The following is a 19,834-nucleotide window of genomic DNA, read 5'->3' as shown; positions in this document are numbered from 1 at the left end:
AGTAAAGGAATTAAGGGTTGTGGCGAGTGGGTGTGTAAGTGGAGCTGATGATCTTCAGGAATGGCGGAGCAGGCTCGAGGGGCCAGATGGCCCACTCCTGCTCCTAGTTCTTATGTTCAGCATTCTATTTTAAAATAGTGGTCACCGATGTGACTGAAGGTGTCACTACTTCCCTCTTAATTAGTATCATTGGTTCATTACAGTGCAGAAAGAAGCCATTTGGCCCAACAAATCTGCACCAGCATTAATCCCACCCCATGCCCTATCCCCATAACCCCCCCATATTTAACCTGATAATTCCTCTGACACTAAGGGGCAATTTAGCACGGCCAATCAACCTAACCCAGACATCTCTGGAATGTGGGAGGATACCAAAGCACGCAGAGGAAACCCACATAGACGTGAGGAAAATGTGCAAACTCCATGCAAACAGTGACTGGAATGGAACCTGTCCCTGGGACTGTGGGGCAGCAGTGTGAACCACTGTGCCTCCATGAATTGTTTCTATTCAGTTTAATGATATTATGGGATACCTTTCTGGGATTTTTTCCTTGGAGCAGAGGCGACTGAGACTGACGGGGGGGGGGTGGAGAGAGAGAGAGAGCAGGGGGAAGGCGCAGAAACGACTGAGATGTGTAAAATTATGAGGGGCACAGATGGAGTAGACAGGAAGAAATTTTTTCCCCCTGATGGAGGGATCAATGACTAGGAGCCATTGATTTAGAGGGGACGTGAGGAAAAACGTTTTTCACCAAGAGGGTGGTGGGAGTCTGGAACTCACTTCCTGAAAGGGTGGTGGAGGCAGAGACCCTTATAACATTTAAGAAGTATATTTAAGATGTGCAGTTTAGGTGAATTGGCCATGCTAAACTCGCCCTCAGTGTACCCGAACAAACTTTTAATACCAAGGCATATAAGGCTATGGGCCAAGTGCTGGAAAATGAGATTAGGGTTGTTTTGACTGGCATAGTCCATAGGGCCTTTTCTGTGCTGTGTATCTCTATGACACTTCTATTTTTACCAAAAGCTGGACTAAATCACATACTTTCTGAATCAGTCACTATGAGAATTCCACCTCCCTTTCTCTACACAACTCCCAACAGAATGTTTCACAGACCCCCAAAATCAAACCTTGTTCCAAATAACATGCATAGATAGCAACAGCCAGCCAAACGAGCAATAGAGTATCCTAGAATCCTCTCCCGACCTACCCTCAAAAATCCCCAAGCTTGCTGATTCAAGTTCACAGGATTAATGAAACAATCCAACTGTCATCAAAAATGTGCTAGTGAAGTGCCTGCGTGGGCCTCTGCCTCTGATGTAAAGCTTACAATTCTTAGGGACCTCTCCTCCCTTGCCCAGCTAAGTGGGACTGCCCATGCTTCATTTCACTTTGACATAACTAGCTATTGCCACAGAATCTCCCACAATGGCTTCTCTTCCGGCCCCTGTGCAGAGTTCCTTAAAGATTTATTCTAGGTCGGCTTTTATTTCTCACCCACATGCTGCCCTTCAGCAGCACCATCTAATGACATGATGGTAGGCTTGACACGTATACCGACAACACAAGGTAGAGCAGTTGATGTCGTAGACATGGGTTTTAGTAAGGCATTTGATAAGGTTCCCATGGTAGGCTCATGAAGAAAGTAAGGAGGTGTGTGATCGAAGGAAATTTGGCCGATTGGATAAGTAACTGGCTAACTCATAAAAGACAGAGGGTGGTGGTGGAGGGAAAGTTTTCAGACTGCAGGCCAGTTACCAGGGGTCAGTGTTGGGTCCTCTGCTATTTGTGATTTTTATCAATGATTTGGAAGAGGGGGCTAAAGGGTGGGTTAGTAAATTTGCTGATGATGCCAAGATTGGTGGAGTAGTGGATGAGGTGGAAGGGCCCTGTAGGCTGCAAAGAGACACTGATAGGATGCAGAGCTGGGCTGAAAAGTGGCAGATGGAATTTAACCCTGATAAGTGCGAGATGATTCATTTTGGTGGATGAGCTTGAATGCAGATTACAGGGTCAACGGCAGGGTTCTGAGGAATGTGGAGGAATGGAGAGAACTTGGGGTTCATATCCACAGATCTCTTAAGGTTGCCACTCAAGTGGATAGAGCCGTGAAGAAGGCTTTCAGTGTGTTAGCATTTATTAACATGGGGTTTGAGTTTAAGAGTCGTGGGGTTATGCTGCAACTATACAGGACTTGGCGAGACTACATTTGGAATATTGTGTGCAGTTCTGGTCACCTCACTATAAGAAGGTTGTGGAAGCATTGGAGAGAGTGCAGAGGAGATTTACCAGGATGCTGCCTGGTTTGAAGGGTAGGTCTTATGAGGAAAGGTTGAGGGAGCTGGGGCTTTTCTCTTTACAGCGGAGGAGGATGAGAGGTGACTTAATAGAGGTTTATAAGATGATGAGGGGGATTGATAGAGTGGACGTGCAGAGACTATTTCCTCAGGTGGATGTAGCTGTTACTAGGGGCATAACTGTAAGGTTCATGGTGGGAGATATAGGAGGGATGTCCGAGGTAGACTCTTTGCTCAGAGAGTGGTTGGGGTGTGGAATGCACTGCTTGCCGTGATAGTGGAGTTGAACACTTTAGGAACTTTCAAGTGGTTATTGGACAGGCACATGGAACATACCAGAATAATAGGGGATGGGATAGCTTGATCTTGGGTTCGGACATAGCTTGGCACAACATTGAGGGCCAAAGGGCCTGTATTGTGCTGTACTGTTTTATGTTCCAATACACAAAATAACCTCATTACCAACGCTCGAATCCCTCCACTGTTGCAGTTGTCAGACTGCTTGTTAAATACCCAGTTGTGAGTGTGCCAATATTTTTCTACAATAAACAAAGCAGAGCAAAGCCATTGTTGTAGCTCCTTGCACAATAGCCTTGTCCTAGCCATTGATTCCACTCTGATCACTCCCCAAATCTAGCCACTATCAGGTTGAACAAGACTGTTCGCAACTTATTTGACCCTGAGGTGACCAACCCCTGCTGCAACCCCCACCCTCTGCATCACAAAGACCTCTTACTGTCACTTCCAATCACCTGTATTCAATGCGCTGAATCCTGATCCATCAACTCATGGATTTTAAAAACTTTCACCCTTCTATTCAAGTCCCTCCATGTCCTCAGCCCTCCCTATTTCTGTGACTGGCTCCAATCCAGTAAGAACTCTGCATTCTTTCAATTCCTGGTTCTTGTTCACCCCCCACTTCCTTTATTCCTCTGCGGGTAGCCAGTGCTGTTAGCTGTGGATCGAGGCTCTAAACTTTGGAAATCTCTTCCGACACCTCTCCATTGTTTATGTCATGTGCCTCAAAACATTCCTTCTTGATCAAGCTTTTAGCCTCCTTTCCCAATATCTTCTTCTTTGGCTCAGTGCCAATTTGGAACTGCTTTGATGCACGTTACTAGGTTAAAAACACCAGATGAGCACAATTTATACTGTTTATAACCACCAGCTCAATGTACAGGTGCTCAGGAATCCAGCTCATCACTATTTAGTCAATTCCGCAGCCTTACTGTGTCCCCAGAGACACTCACAGGTGTGGTGAAGAGGGAGCGAGAGAGAAAAAGAAAAAGACAAGCACATACAGTGAGGAAGAGCATACTGGCATAGGGGTGAGTGGTAAGGAGATCTAGGAGAGAAAGGTTGGTCATTTCAGGTTTTTTTGGAAATGAATGGATTAGTAAATGTTATGCTTACCAAGCACATATCATCAAATACTCTATCCTATGCCGTACCATATGTAATGCCACAGATGATCTGCTGGTATTAAAGAACTAATAGAGAAAATAGAGATTTCAAAATACACAGCAAGAAACTGCTCACCAATCTACTGCTCATGATGTAGAAATCATCTCCAGAAAACAGAGTCCCGGGATAAGATGAAAAGGCCTGTTCCTGTCCTGGTAAGAGGGAGTGCCCTAAGAAAACAGAATTTAGATTTTAATAGGGATAGAATTGATACCATGTTATAATCCAGAAGCCATGACTTTAATGTTTCTTCTTCTAAAAAGCTATGTGCCACTGAGCAAATAGGAACAATTGCAGACAGATTTTAAGCCCTCCCATTTCAACATTCATACTTTTCAGAATGTCCCAATTGATACATTTACAAAGGTAACTTAAAAAACTTTGTGCACATGAGTTGCATACTAGGGCACAGAACAGATTCCAGGTTAACAGAAGTGCCAACTACTTCCTTTTGTACGAGGAGAAAAGCTTATGAGATGTCTAGTTTGGCTATCCATTTGATAGCCTACAGAGACGCCAAGTGGACAAATGAGGTGCCTCCAGCAATAGATGTGAGTGGACAGGTTGATGTATGTGTTCCATGGTCTAGGACTCATGGCTATAGTCACACTGCAGGTCATCCCTCATCTTCCACTTTTGGAATAATGGGGCAGATGATACATGCCCTGTGAAGTTGAGGTAGGTTGAAGCCAGGGATGTCTGCTTTGGGTGTCAGTGATGAGCAGTTGGTTCATGCAACCCACAATTCCATCCATCTGGATCGTTTGTGGAGATCAGCTGCATAAATATTAGCTGCTGTTTCTAGAATGGCCGACGCACTTTTAAATGCTTTTGTGATGGATTTTCCAGCCTTTGGAAGGAGTTCATGAGCTTCCACTTCACAAGCAGGAAATCAAAATGGCAATGACAATGTCATAAATGCCATGATAGTGGTGTGGACAATATTCCAGTATTAAGTGCAGGGCATGTCCACTGAAAAGCTCTGAAAAAGGCCTGTACAAACACCGACCTATAGCAGATCATTGTTGAACGTCCATGTTCAGCTAGTCTTGTTACCAAGATATATGCTAAATTTAAAATCGCTGATTACGGTGTTGATGAACCTAAAGATTTTGCTGCATTTAATGACTTGAAATTTTCGACAGCAGGATTTTGTATTATATGCAGACAGCAAGAGCAGCAAGCTCTTTCCAACCAGGTGTAGGGTAAAGTTAATTCTTTACTCACCTAAAAATTGCAACCTCATTATCAATTCAGAAAGTAGCAACTAGTTCTCAATATGGAAATTGTATTTTGAAAAATAAAGTGCTGTTACTCTAAAAGAAAGTTTTAGTTTCTAATCCATTTCCATGCCCCAAAATTATTTTCTGATTTATGCCAACTAACTATGCTTTAAAGCTAGAAATCTGTGGTTTGGTTCTGGGTTACATTCAATTCTTCCATTCGATAGTATGAACACTGGGAACTGATGTAGGGTTATTTACAGTGAAATGTTTTATTCACAAATCATAATCACTTTTTAAAGGGAGCAAGAAACGAAATACTGGTGCCTTGCTTCAAGTTCAAGAGCACCACCTACTCTCTGAGGACCATTTTCGTTTCCCACACCAGCTATCTTTCCTGAAAGAGATTCATCATAAAATTATGCTGAAGATCAGCAACAACTGAAACCCACAATGACTGATATTACCCAATACTCTATAACTAACAAAATAAGGGAGATGTTTAATCAAGAACTATGGGATGAATTGAACATGCATTCTAATGTTAAAAGGCATATGGTGAGCAATTGCTGGCACTTCTTGCCCTGGTGATCTCCTGAGATCCAACAAAAGTATAAAAGAAGCTTACAACATAAGCAGACTTGCATTATTTTACAGCTGGACTCAGACCATCAAATAATGACATTCAATATCTCTCTTCTTCTAGAATACCTCTGCTACTCTTGTGGATTCTACTTTTCAATGCAAACCTAAATCAAAATCAGCCTAAACATGACATGTCTTGAAATTTATGGTTTGATCTCTGTAACTTTTGAGTGCTTAGACTTAGAGAGGCTTTGTATTGAGAAATGAAAGCTTGTGCCTGCAGAAGCAATTTAGCAATTTTACAGAAGACCAAACATGCATACGTACCTCCTGGGGTGAATTTATAGGACAGTTTGTATTTCTTGATGATTCGCAGCATTGACTGATAGTTGGTCCAGGTGTCGTGAGCGACCAGAAGGTCTTTGTTGCCTGGCAACAGTTTGATGAGGGCAGAGCATGACCCGGAACCAAAAGCCTTTGAAGACTCAGTTTTGTTAAATACTAATTCAAGATCCTCCAAGTCACCAGCCATCTGAAAGAGACTGCAGCGCGATTTATTAAATAAATAGGAGAAAAAAAGCTTTTGTTAACCTACGGCCATGATAACATTGCCACAAAACCAGCATGGTGCACTTTTCCTTCAAGTTTGCTATTAATCTCCACAAGTTTCGCTAGGTTTACAGACTATCATTTTCTTTTGCAGAGAAGTTTAGGTTAAGAATGGAAATAAACTACAAAAAAGCAATAAACTTAAAACATGGGGCAAATAAAGTACCTCAAAAGATTGCAGCATCTAGTAAGTTTATACACCAAAAGAAACAAACTCATAACAAAATCATCCAAAAAATCTATTAGACAATATTACAAAAAGGTAAAATTAGTTAGACCTTCTTTTTCATTTGTTAGAAGAATTATGTTGGGCTGAGGAAGTGGGAAGGACTGAGTGAGGTGTCCAGGGATCAATGCTGGTACCATTCCTATCTCTAATTTTCACTAAATGACTGGCTGGCTACAACTGGTGGTAGCTAGCTATTAGTGGAGTAGGCAAGGGAACACAGAAATTACAAAATGGGTTGAGCAGAATAATGACGCAAACAACTGCACATAGGGGAAAAATACAGGTGACACATATTCTACAAACAGTGTTGAAATAATCATCAAATTTGAGCTAGTTAAGGGAGTATTTGAAAGAGAACTTAGTAGACGTGGCACTCGACATGTCTAACCAATGCAGAGCACTGATGAAAGGCAACAGAATGTTGAATCAGAAACTAGAATACAAATCAGAGGGAGTGATGAGCAAACTTGAATGCAGTGTCTAGACACAATGAAGGCAGGGTGGGGAAAATTGGATCACTCTATCATTAGAAGCAGTGCAACTGACAGCCATAAGGTTGATTCCTAGTCTCAGAGATAAGAGTTATAAAAATTGCCAGAAAAAATCTGGGCTATGCAGCTTCTAAAAGTTGGCCTTATACAGCATAGTTTATATAATAACTCCAGGAGTTAGCTATAAAGGAACAGTACTTTATTGCACAAAATTAAGTAAAGCAAAACCACACGCCTTTGGTGAACACAGAAGGACCCAACCAGGACAATACAATAACGGACCCACTCAGGAGCCTGCTTTATACAGGACTCTATATATGAGCTCCGCCTGATGAGTTAATTACCAATCCCCAGGGAGCTTGTATTCAATGAGACTTACAGGAAGGTCAATCAGTGATTCCCCATTTAAGCCCGGGGGGTTAACACAAGATATTACAAGATAGTAACAGGATTGAAAATTACTTATAAAAAATTCTTTATTTCCTCAGGTATATGAAAATACAAATATTGGAGTACATTCCAGTATTCAATTAGATCATGACTGGTTTGTATTCAATACCATTTGCTTGCCTTTGATTCATAGGAATTAGGAGGGGAAGTAAGCAAATTTAGCCCTTTGAGGCTCATTCAATCAGATCATGGTTGATCTCTCCCTGGTCTCAAATCCACGTCCCCACTGGTTCCCAATATCCCCTTATCCTTTTTTTTTTAATCAGAAATTTTTAATCAGAAACATATTTATCTCCTTCTTGAAACCACTCAGCTCTCCTAGGGATCCATATATCTTGCTACCATCACTCAACAAAAAACTAACAACCTCATGCTTGAGGTTTATTGAAGGTGTAATGTTTATTTTAACTCTAAGCAACATCTAGTTATTTGGCACAAGGGGGGATAATGGAAGCAACTTGACAATAAATATTTCAATAAAATCAAGTTTTCTTCTGACTCAAAAAAGTGTGTCCAGAATAGAATAAACTACTTACATAAATCCAAAAGGCCGAATGTTGAACTTTTCTTGAGGAAATGAAATGTGATTATTATAGCTGTCCTCCAATCCTTGCAGCTGTAGTAATGCCAATCTCACCTAATACATTTAAAATAAGGTTATTTATTTAAAAAAGTGGTACATTCATAGTCTTCTTTTACCTTCTCTTAAAAAGTGTGTACCTGATTTACCAAATTTTGACAGCTGTTCACATTTCTGCTACTGCAAAAGATTATCATGAATAAACTAATTTGTTTATATATATAAATACTAATCATTCTCAGAAGTGAAATGTGTGTGTAGTATAAAACCTAAGTTTTAATTCTCTGACAATTCTGTGTTCACCGTGGGCACAAATGTACCAGATTACTTTTTGTACCACATCACAGCTCAGAACATGGGAGCAAGAATGCATGCCTTTTGGAGCTAAATTTTTGGTGAAGTTTTAAAAAAAGCATCGGGCAAGAACACAAACATTAAAACAGAAAATAGTGGAAATATTCAGCGGATCAGGGTGGCATTTCTGGAGAGAAAGTTTGGCTGAAACTTTCCAGCCATTCCACACACACACACACACACACACACACACACTTCCCCAGCGCCCCCACCCCCAGTGGATTCTTTCGGTTCCACTGAAGGCGACCCGCCTGCCTTCCGTGGATTCCCCAGCAGCGAAAGGTGAAATCAACAGGATTTTTTAAATTCATTCATGGGACTTGGGCATTGCTGGTTGGCCAGCATTTATTGCCTGTCCCTAGTTGCTCTTGGAGGGTAGCTGAGAGTCAACTACATTGACCAAACGAACAAGACTGAACAGCCATCTTGATTATTCTTCCTTGTGGCCCTGGAGTCACATGTAGGCCAGACCGGGTAAGGATGGCAGATTTCTTTCCCTGAAGAACATTAGTGGACCAGATGGGATTTTCCGACAATCAACAATGGTTTCAGAAAATCTTAATTCTAGATACTTTTAATTGAATTCAAATTCCACCACCTGCTGTGGTGGGATTTGAACCCCGGTCCCCAGAACATTAGCTGAGTTACTTGATTAATAGTCTAGCGATAATACCACTGGACCAACGCTTCCCCAAAAGGGAAACACATGACAGCGATTCTGCTGCTGGCCAATGGCATGCTAACCCTGCTGCAGCAAAGCCTCCACCCCACCCCTGGAAAAATCCCACCCAGTTCTTTGGGTTCTTATTTTGTCATCTGAATGTGAAAAAGTTACAATGCACCAGAACGGACAACAAATGCTGGCCTAGCCAGCGATGCTCACATTCTAAGGATGACTTTAAAAAGGTTTTCAGCAAGTATACACAGTAAAAGGGACAACAGATGTGGTGGGGAGAAACAGTAGGGAAAAAAATCATAGAAGAAGAATTATTGAATTGCAACAGTGCAGAAGAGGGCCATTCAGACCATCAAGTCTGCAATGACTCTCCGACAGAGTATCTTACCCATCACCTCGTACTATTTGCCCTAACCTAAACATCTTGAGTCACTAAGGGGCAATTTAGCATTTCCAAAGCACGTCTTCGGACTGTGGGAGGAAACTGAAGCACCTGGAAGAAACCTGGGAAGCCACAGGGAGAACGTTAAATCTCCACAGTCACCCAAGGCTGGAACTGAACCCGGGTCCCTGGTGCTGCGAAGAAGCAGTGCTAACCACTGTGCCACGGTGCTGCCCACGTAAAATAACAAAAAGGATGGTGGCGCAGGGCAATAGTGTGTGTATAATGAGGTGACAGGACAGGAAACAAAACAAGGGAGCTATAAATGGCAGCAGAACCACTGCAGGCTTTTGCTGACCAAAGGAACAAGATTGAACAGCCACCTTGATTATTCTTCCTTTCTCCCTACTCTCTCTAATGACCATTCTGATACCTTAGTTTCTCCATCTAGTTTGCGTCTTTTCTGACCATGCCATATTTCATACCAGTTTTTATGATACATCTTCCTTTTTCTTTAGACAAGGATTCTCCTTCACCTCTGCTTAACAGGGCCCTGACTGTGCTACATTGTATTTTCTTCACTTCTGACTGAACCCCTTCTCCTCCCTCTCAGGATCATCTTAGGCTTTCCCTCACCTTCAAATTTTACACAACAAGTGTCCAGATTCACCAGACCATACTCTGGTGCTTTGCACCTCCAGGGCAATGCCACCTGTGGAGCATAGGAACACGTGTAGACCATTTAGTCTATTGCCAGATCACAGCTGATCTGTGACATAACCCCATATGGCTGCCATTGCCCCAAATCCGCTTGATATCTTTGGATGACAAAAATATACCAAGCTCAGATTTAAATTTCACACTTGATCCAGCAACAATTAGCACTTGCCGCGGTCAGTTTCTAAATTTCCAAAAGTCATTAAGAAATCAACTGTACAAACGATGATCTGATTGCAACCATGATTGGTGCCAAGATAAACGCATCGGCACTGAACTGCAATGTTGGGTCACTGGCACACTGCTTTTACATTCAGTTCAGAGCAACAATTATCAAAACATACATCAATGCATTCCTCTGCGTAGTGTAGTTTTGCAGAGGTTTACTGTTGATGAAAAAATCACATTATCAACCAATTATCTCGTTAGTTTGGATTTGGATTACTTCCAATGCTGTTCAGTTCCAGCACTGAATTTTACCTGATGCCAGTATGCTTTATTCCCATCGCTGTCTAGTCGATCTTCTATCCAAGCCAGATTAGTCTTGATATAATTTTTAAGCTTCTCACAGTAGGCAGTCTGATACTTGAAGGGACCACAGTAGTGAAACAGCGTGTTCATCCAATGCATATAAATATACTAGAAAACATTAAAATCAAAGATTTTAAAATACAACAGGAAAATTCTTCTGTATTGCTCCTAGTTCAACATTTAAAATTGTTCCAAGGACCATGACCAGACTAGCAACCGGCCGAACATTATCATACTATTGCGCCATTACAGCTGTTACACTTCAGCGTAGAAGGATAAAATCAATTGTTTCTAACCGTTGATGTTACCACATTGTAATAAACTGTCAGAAAACCGTTATGTTTCACAGAAATCATACTGATAACATCGTGATGGTCAGGTCATGCCGGAAGGCTAACTGAGAAATGGACACTAATTTTTAAAAATAAAGTCAGCAACATAGAATGTTGACACTGTACCTTCACAAAATGGACTCTGGAAAATCAGGGGACTCTTTTTGTTTCTGGACAGACACGGCAAACATGATAAAGTACCTCTATAAAATTACTTAAAATGCAAATAGCTTTCCCATGTGCTAACTGATTATGCCTCACCATTTTAATGGAAGGGGTTTAAAATACCAATGGCTCCTAGATCTGGAGACCTTATTAATCCATAAGGCAGTCCGGGACCAGCACCTCAAGAAACTACCTAGCAAAAGGGAAGAACCCTACCTCAAAAAGGCAGTGCAAGAGGGCTAAGGGAGCTCAACCCAATTTAGTCTGAAACAGCCAGGCACTTCGAACCTTTATTTACATTGAAGAATCCAGGAAAGAATCCCTTAGAACCGGTGACATTTTCAACCACTATCTTAAAGGCCGTGGACCTTGTTGATGGTTATTCTATTAGTAGTCCAAGTGCATACCATGTCTTCTAGAAATCATCCTTTGTTTGCGTGTCGGCACGTTTGGGGAATCAGTGTTTACATTTTTGGTGTTGTGAAAATAAACGTTTATCCTTTCTTTTGGTTTAAACTTAAAACAAAGCTTACTGGTGTCCATTCTTTAAAGTCACAGCATTCACAATGGTTTAACCACTTCTCAAAAACATCTTGTTGTGGTCAGCAACGGGATGAGAAAAAAAGAGGAAAACTATTCCACACTTCTTCCTGTCCATAATGACACAAGTGCAGCCTTTTCTTAAAAAGATATTTGCAATCAAAATGTTCTTTTAACAAAGTGGCAATGCAAAAAAGTCTGTTCATTGATGATTTACCATGTTAAAGGCATTATATAAATGCAAGTTGTTGTTGATGACAAAGGGTCATCTGGACTCGAAACATCAACTCTTTTCTCTTCTTACAGATGCTGCAAGACCTGCTGAGATTTTCCAGCATTTTCTCTTTTGGTTGTTGATATACCCTTGTTTAATTTGTTCATAAGAAAGTTAATACTTAGTCTGCAAGCCAAGGTATTCCTGATAGAGGAGGATACTGCTGCGCACTTCTCAGATTGAGACAATTAATCACATATGTCTTCCTAAAATATCATAGCGTTAAATCTGCATTTATGTGCAGGGCATAAAGATTTTGTTAGGGAAGATACCCCTGAAGCAGAAGAGAATATAGCAGATCTCAGGAAATACGAGGCCCACATTAGTTTTTTGATGTGAGAATTGCACTTGCAATTTTTTAAAAATTTAGTCATTAGATCTGAGCATTACTGGCAAAGTCATCTTTAAGACTTGCATCTTTAAGACTTGAATAGCAGGTTACCAGTAAAGACGTGCATTCTAATCAGTATTCTGTAAACTTGTGTATATGCCCTTCTCTGATCAGAACCTTCCACACACCTGACATAGGGACACCGTTTCCGAAAGCTTGTGGGATTACTATCAAATAAACTGGTTGGACTCAAACCTGGTGTTGTGAGACTTCTTACTGTCATTACTGGAAAAGCCAGCATTTACTGCCCATTCTTAATTGCCCCTAAGAAGGTGGTGGAAAGCCCCTTGCTTAAACAGTAGCAGTCTATGTGGTACAGATACACCTACGCTGTTTTTAGGGAGGGAGTTTGAGGATTTTGACTCAATGACAGAGAAGGAAAGATTATATATTTCCATGCCAGGATGTCATGTGACTTGGTGGAGAATTTTGAGGTATTGGTGTTTACATTCACCTACTGTCCCTGTTTGTTTGCTGGTAGAGGTTGAGAATTTGCAAAGTACTGTCAAAGGGGTTTATTATCCAGGCCACTACCTGTGAATCACTTTTTAAACTACCCAACCAAATAGTGAAATTTTGACAGCAAATTACAATTTATAACAAGTGCCTAGTGATGATACCAAAATAGCACATTCATTCTCTGGCTATGCTGTTGTAGGACTGAACTCTACTGAGTGTGTGCATTGAAACCTCATAGCCAAAAGATATTTCCAGACAGAAATGTGATCACAGATGTGTGGGTTAGGTTGATTGGCCATGATAAATTGCCCTTTAGTGTCAGGGGGATTAGGAGGGTAAATATGTGGTGTTGTTGTCCTGGATGGGATTGTTGTCAGTGCAGGCTCGATGGGCCATAAGGCCTCCCTCTGTACTGTAGATTATATGATTCTATAATTACCCATATTGCAGATTGTGAACACAGATTATCCAGTGCACACCCGACAATCAACTCAGCGAGTAAGATTACATTTAAATTATCTCACATGAAAATGTATACCAGTAGAAGAGTGAAAATGTAGAAACAATTTACTGTGGTGGTTCAAAGTATTTAATTTGGGTTTGCCCATGCACTATTAAACTGAAAACAAGCAATAGACAGAGAAGGGGGAGAGAAGAATCAAAATATTCAAGTTAATCCAAAAGTTTTAATTTTCAAATGGATCTTTAATTTGGAGTTGTTAAAAAATCAAATTTTTTTCTTTCCTTTGCAATTTTCTCCTGTTAAGGTATTGTGTGATGTAACGTTATTGTTTCCATCCAAATCATGACAGTAATGTCAGCTGAACATTTGACTGTCATATGACAACTGAACCTAATCATGTCCTCACCTTCTAAGTGACATTTAGATCAACTGAAGTGACTCTAAACTGAGATTAGCAAATCAGAAGCTACTGGGAATCAAACCTAGGCATCTATTTCTTCGCAGTTAAAACAAAACTAATACTTTGGATTATAATGAATCCTCATCTCCATTGTTGTAAACTGAATAGTTGGCAGTGCTCTCACTGAGTAGGTTGTGAGCTCCAGTCCCTTTGTGATGTTAGCACATGATCTAGGCTGGCAGTACAATGCAACACTGAGAGTCTGCTGCATTGTCAGTGGTGCCATCTTTTGGATAAGATATTTTTCAAGGCGTAATCTGTCTGCTGAGAAACCATGGGATTGTAACAAAGAACAGCAGGGTTCTTCTGGTGTCCTAACCAACATTCCTATCTGAATCACCACCACTACAAACCAATTCACCAGTCATTCATTTGCTGCTCTGAGAACACTTCATGAAAATTGCTGCCACATTCCTTACACAACGGTGACTTATTTTCTTCATCCAAGGGACATGGCTTCGTGGTCTGGCCAGTATTTATTGCCCATCCCTAATTCCTTAGGAGGACAATTGAGAGCGAGCCACATTGCTGTGGCTCGGGTGTCACATGTAGGCCAGATCAGATCAGATAAGGATGGCAGATTTCCTTCCCTCAAGGACTGAGTGAGCTAGATGGGTTTTGTCAATAACAATTGACAATGAGTTTATGGTCATCAGTAGATTCTTAATTCCAGATATTTTTCATTAAATTCAAATTCCACCAAATACTGTGACAGGATTCAAACCTGAATCCCCAGAACATTAGCTGAGTTTCTGCATTAATAGTTTAGCAATAATGCCACTAGGCCTTCGCCTCCCTTACTGCACTTTGAAAGTAATTCATTGACTATTAAATAATTAGGATGCCCTCAGAACTTGATCAGGGCACCATATAAATGCAACTGCTTTAGTTTTGAATATACTTTTTAGATCTATGGGTGTAATACAAGTCCATTCTTCCACAAAATCCTATTTGCAATAGTGTGTGGTACTATTACTTATTTTATTACTGCTTTTTAACCAGAGCTAAAATTCAAGTCATTGAACAGAAATACACATTAAATACACAAGGTACCTGAATTAATGGCCAACTTTCAGCAACAGCTGACTCCTCGATCCATTCAAATGGCGCTCCAGCATATCGTATACCAGTTTGTAATTTACTGATTCAAAATCTTGATCTATCAAATTAAAATTTCTATTCTCTGTTAGTGCCAATGATGACGTGGAGATGCCGGCATTGGACTGGGGTAAACACAGTAAGAAGTCTCACAACACCAGGTTAAAGTCCAACAGGTTTATTCAGTAGCAAAAGCCACTAGCTTTCAGAGCGCTCGCTGCTTCTTCGTCAGGTGAGTGGGATTTCAGTTCACAAACAGGGCATATAAAGACACAAACTCAATTTACAAAATAATGGTTGGAATGGGAGTCTTTACAGATAATAAAGTCTTAAAGGTATAGACAATGTGGATGGAGAGAGGGTTAAGCACAGGTTAAAGAGATGTGTATTGTCTCCAGCTGGGACAGTTAGTGAGATTTTGCAAGCCCAGGCAAGTCATGGGGGTTACAGATAGTGTGACATGAGGCTGTTCTCATGTGTGCAGAACTTGGCTATCAGTCTCTGCTCAGCAATCAGCGACGCCCACGACTTGCTTGGGCTTGCAAAATCTCACCAAATGTCCCCATGCATTGCCAGTCTTGATATTCACTTGGCCCGCTGAACTAAAAAATTAGCGCAGCAGGATGGGTGAACCTCCCCCAAAATGTCCACTCAGTTTTCAAAAGCACCCACATTTATATAAAAAAAAAACCCCAATTCAGATTGTTTCTTGGGATTAAAAGAATTTCCTGTGTGAAATTAACATCATTCTTTAGCATCCTCTATGTACAAAAAGAAGACCATATTCTATTTCAGATGCCTATTAACCTTTCTTCTTTACCATTAAAACTTGTTTTCATTAATCAGGAATAACAACTATTGAACACAATAGATTTAAAAAAAACCTTCCTCATGTCCAGTAAGGAAGAATCAATGTCAGAAAAGAGTGTTAAACTAAATTTACCTGTTTGGTAACTGCAGCCTCCACCACTCCCGCAGCGTAAGCCTGGATGCTGTCACTGTATGTTCCATTTGTACTGAGTTCAAGGTAGGCCCAGCTGCAAAAGACACAAATTAGAAATTATTTAGAATTTATAACAATTGAAAGTAAAAACAAAACCAGTTTAGGAATAGAATTTAATATCCATTAGACAAAATTAAAACCACAGCATTATTTAAGAGAAATTGCAGTGATTTATTCTAAGCTGCTGCTAACTTACCTTATGATCAGAGCAAAACTAATCAAGCAGCATGTCTACGTGCATTTTCTGGATAATTTGATCTCATTCTTTCAGAATATCAATCCCACCGTTTTTCAACCACTACTCAAATAGGCAGGCAGGAAAAAAAAACCAGAAAATGCTGGAGAAACTCAGCAGGTCTGACAGCATCTGTGGAGAGAGAATAGAGCTGTTTTGAGTCTGGATGAGCCTGCTCTGACGAAGGGTCAACACAGTAAGACGTCTCACAACACCAGGTTTAAGTCCAACCAGTTTATTTGATAGTAATCCCACAAGCTTTCAGAAACTGTGTTCCTTCGTCAGGTGGGTGGAAGGTTCTGATCAGAGAAAGGCATATAAAGACACACACAGTTTACAGAATACTGATTAGAATGCAAATCTTTGCAGCTAACCTTTATATGCCTTTCTCTGATCAGAACCTTCCACACACCTGACGAAGGAACAGCGTTTCTGAAAGCTTGTGGGATTACTATCAAATAAACTGGTTGAACTTAAACCTGGTGTTGTGAGACTTCTTACTGTGTTTACCCCACTCCAACGCCGGCATCTCTACATCCTGACAAAGGGTCATCCAGATAGTGACAGGGGGACAGTGAGGGGAACAGTGTGCATAGAACATAGAACATTACAGCGCAGAACAGGCCCTTCGGCCCACGATGTTGCGCCGACCAGTTAAAAAACAATGACCCACTAACCTAAACCAATCCCTTTTCGTCCATAAACCTATCCACGGATCTCTTAAACGCCCCCAAACTAGGCGCATTTACAACCGCAGCAGGCAGGGCATTCCAATCCCTCACCACCCTCTGGGTAAAGAACCTACCCCTGACATCTGTCCCATAACTACCCCCCCTTAATTTAAAGCCATGCCCCCTCGTGCTAGCTTTCTCCATCCGAGGAAAAAGGCTATCACTGTCCACCCTATCTAAACCTCGAATCATCTTATATGTTTCAATAAGATCCCCTCTTAGCTGCCTTCTTTCCAGCGAAAACAACCCCAAATCCCTCAGTCTCTCCTCATAGGACCTCCCCTCCATACCAGGCAACATCCTGGTAAACCTCCTCTGCACCCTCTCCAAAGCCTCCACATCCTTCCTGTAATGTGGGGATCAGAACTGCACACAGTACTCCAAGAGCGGCCGCACCAGAGTTGTGTACAGTTGCAACATGACGCTGCGACTCCTAAATTCAATCCCCCTACCAATAAACACCAAGACACCGTATGCCTTCTTAACAACCCTATCTACTTGATTCCCAACTTTCAGGGATCTATGTACACATACACCTAGATCCCTCTGTTCATCCACACTATTCAAAGTCCTCCCGTTAGCCCTATACTCAACACATCTGTTATTCCTACCAAAGTGAATTACCTCACACTTCTCCGCATTAAACTCCATCCGCCACCTCTTGGCCCAGCTCTGCAACCTGTCCAAGTCTTCCTGCAAACTATGACACCCTTCCTCACAATCTACCACACCTCTGACTTTGGTGTCATCAGCAAATTTACTAATCCACCCAACTATACCCTCATCCAGATCATTAATAAAAATTACAAACAGCAGTGGCCCCAAAACAGATCCCTGAGGCACACCACTCGTAACCGAACTCCATGACGAATATTTACCATCAACCACCACCCTCTGTCTCCTATCTGCTAGCCAATTCCTGATCCAATTTCCGAGATTACCCTCAATCCCATACATCTGCATTTTCTGCAGAAGCCTACCATGGTGAACCTTATCAAACGCCTTACTAAAATCCATATATACCACGTCAACTGCCTTACCCCCATCCACCTCTTTGGTCACTTTTTCAAAAAACTCAATAAGGTTAGTAAGGCACGACCTACCCGCTACAAAACCATGCTGACTATCTCCTATCAATTGTGGGATAGCATGTGCTGCTATCCCACTTACAGATCAGTGCATGCGCAGTGGCTCACTCAGCACTATGCTGCCGGTCTCTTGGGTGGGGTGAGGCCCCACCCCCTCATTTACTAGCATGAACCTCTCCATGGCACTCTGTATTTCACAGTATCGGAGATTCATTAAGGTGAGTATGCCCAAAAATGGGCTGGAAATTCTTTCCACAGATGCTGTCAGACCTGCTGAGTTTCTCCAGTATTTTCTGTTCTTGTTTCAGATTCCAGCATCCACAGTATTTTGCCTTTGTCTGAGGCAGGTGGAAGTTTTGTTTCTGAAATCCTTCAGAGCCAGCTGGCATTCATATGACGGACTTAGCAGTTGATGTTCTAAACTTTACCAAGATCCTCTCTGGGCCGCTAGTGTCTGCATCCCCCCCTCCCCCACCCCCCCACAACCCCATTGGAAGTGGTTCCCACCTGCAGGGGTAACAACTGCTTCACACTAACGGGGAACAGGCATCTTACCCTGCTGGTGGAGATGGAGGTCATTGACGCCCTCCCCAGGGATCAGGGGCAAAGAGGGTGCCCCTTGGCCATACCAGCCTAGCAATACCTTCCTGGCACCCTGGCACTACCCAAGAGACAGACTGGCATTGCCCACCGGGTACTGCTGAGGGGGCAGTGCTTATTGGGGGCTGATCGGGGAGGCAGTGGTCCAGTAGCAATTGGGAGGTTGGGGTGTGTCAGAGGCCCAGCGACTGGGGAGGGGTGGGAGATGTCAGAAGGCCAGTGATCAGAGGGGGGTGGGGGGGACAGTGTGCATGTGCCGCTATCCCACTTACAGATCAGTGCATGCGCAGTGGCCCGCTCAGCACTATGCTGCCAGTCTCTTGGGTGGGGTGAGGCCCCACCCCCTCATTTACTAGCATGAATCTCTTCATGGCACTCTGCATTTCACAATATCGGAGATTCATTCAGGTAAGCATGCCCAAATACGGGCTAGAAATTCTCCCATTTTCCCGCCTGCTGGGCACTTAGTTTTGTTTTGGGAGAATCCTGGCCTGGGTCTCATTCACCCATCACACCTGAGTCTGCTGATCAACAGTGGCTCCTGGTCCAGCAATGCTCAAAATCACAATCTCACCCCTTCCTGTCTCTGTGGCTTCCTTCAACCTGTTAGGATCCTGGGTGAGAACCCCAAGGTATATTATGAAGCCAGACTGGACCCTAATAATTGTTCTATTTTGGCATGAATGTGACGAAAGGATACTTCCTTTCAGGAATGATTCTACTGACAAAGTAGGGATTTTTTAATAGCGACACAAACTTTATTTAATAACACACTTTAAATATAACTCTAACATGAAAAGGAAAGAACTTTAATTTCTAAACTTATCATTGTTTCAGTTCCAAATAAGCAACATTCCTCTTACAGACTTAAATGCCACTTTGAATATAGTTAGCAACCATACATATTCCCCTTAATGACTGCAAACAGTCTTGAAGCTGTCAGAGAGAGAATGAGAGTTCCAGAAGCCTGCAGAATACTTCTAACTTCAACTATGCTTCAGCTGCAAACTAACTGCCTTCTGCAAAAGCATTTTTGTCTCTGCTACAGCCCAGGACTGCATACAAACCACAACATTATATGACTCTGTCAATCACTAATCAGAAATCCCAGGGGAACATAAAATAAACAGAAGTCCATTAATTCTACTTAACAACCACTTACAAGGCGAAAATGAGTAATTATCCAGCTCTCTCAGCATCTGAGTTGCACTCCCACCAGACGTACTGACTGCCAGTAGCACATAGTGGAATTTTTAAACCTTAAATACAAAATATATACATATATCCACATCAATTGTACTACTATCATCACAAGCCCTAGAATCATCCAACAACCCTGCACTGTAATACTAGCATCTTGCACATTCCTGATTTTAATCATTTCATTATTGGTGACCATGCCTTCA

General features: G+C 41.8%; 1 protein-coding gene across 1 annotated transcript in view; it reads right to left on the bottom strand.

Moving 5' to 3' along the window:
• The window catches only part of plbd2 (phospholipase B domain containing 2), a 44,095-nt gene that overhangs the window by 15,537 nt on the left and 8,724 nt on the right, over positions 1-19,834 (bottom strand). The window contains exons 2-6 of the mRNA XM_080208392.1: positions 15,715-15,808; positions 10,539-10,697; positions 7,886-7,986; positions 5,898-6,112; positions 3,838-3,932 (exon numbers count right to left, since the gene is read on the bottom strand). Of these exons, the coding sequence (XP_080064518.1) occupies positions 3,838-3,932; positions 5,898-6,112; positions 7,886-7,986; positions 10,539-10,697; positions 15,715-15,808 (664 nt within the window). The remainder of the gene's footprint in view (positions 1-3,837; positions 3,933-5,897; positions 6,113-7,885; positions 7,987-10,538; positions 10,698-15,714; positions 15,809-19,834) is intronic.

Source organism: Carcharhinus amblyrhynchos, chromosome 20, assembly GCF_965287045.1.
Source record: "Carcharhinus amblyrhynchos chromosome 20, sCarAmb.v2.hapA, whole genome shotgun sequence".
Classification (NCBI taxonomy): Eukaryota; Metazoa; Chordata; class Chondrichthyes; order Carcharhiniformes; family Carcharhinidae; genus Carcharhinus; species Carcharhinus amblyrhynchos.
This window is presented reverse-complemented; position numbering and strand designations above follow the sequence as displayed.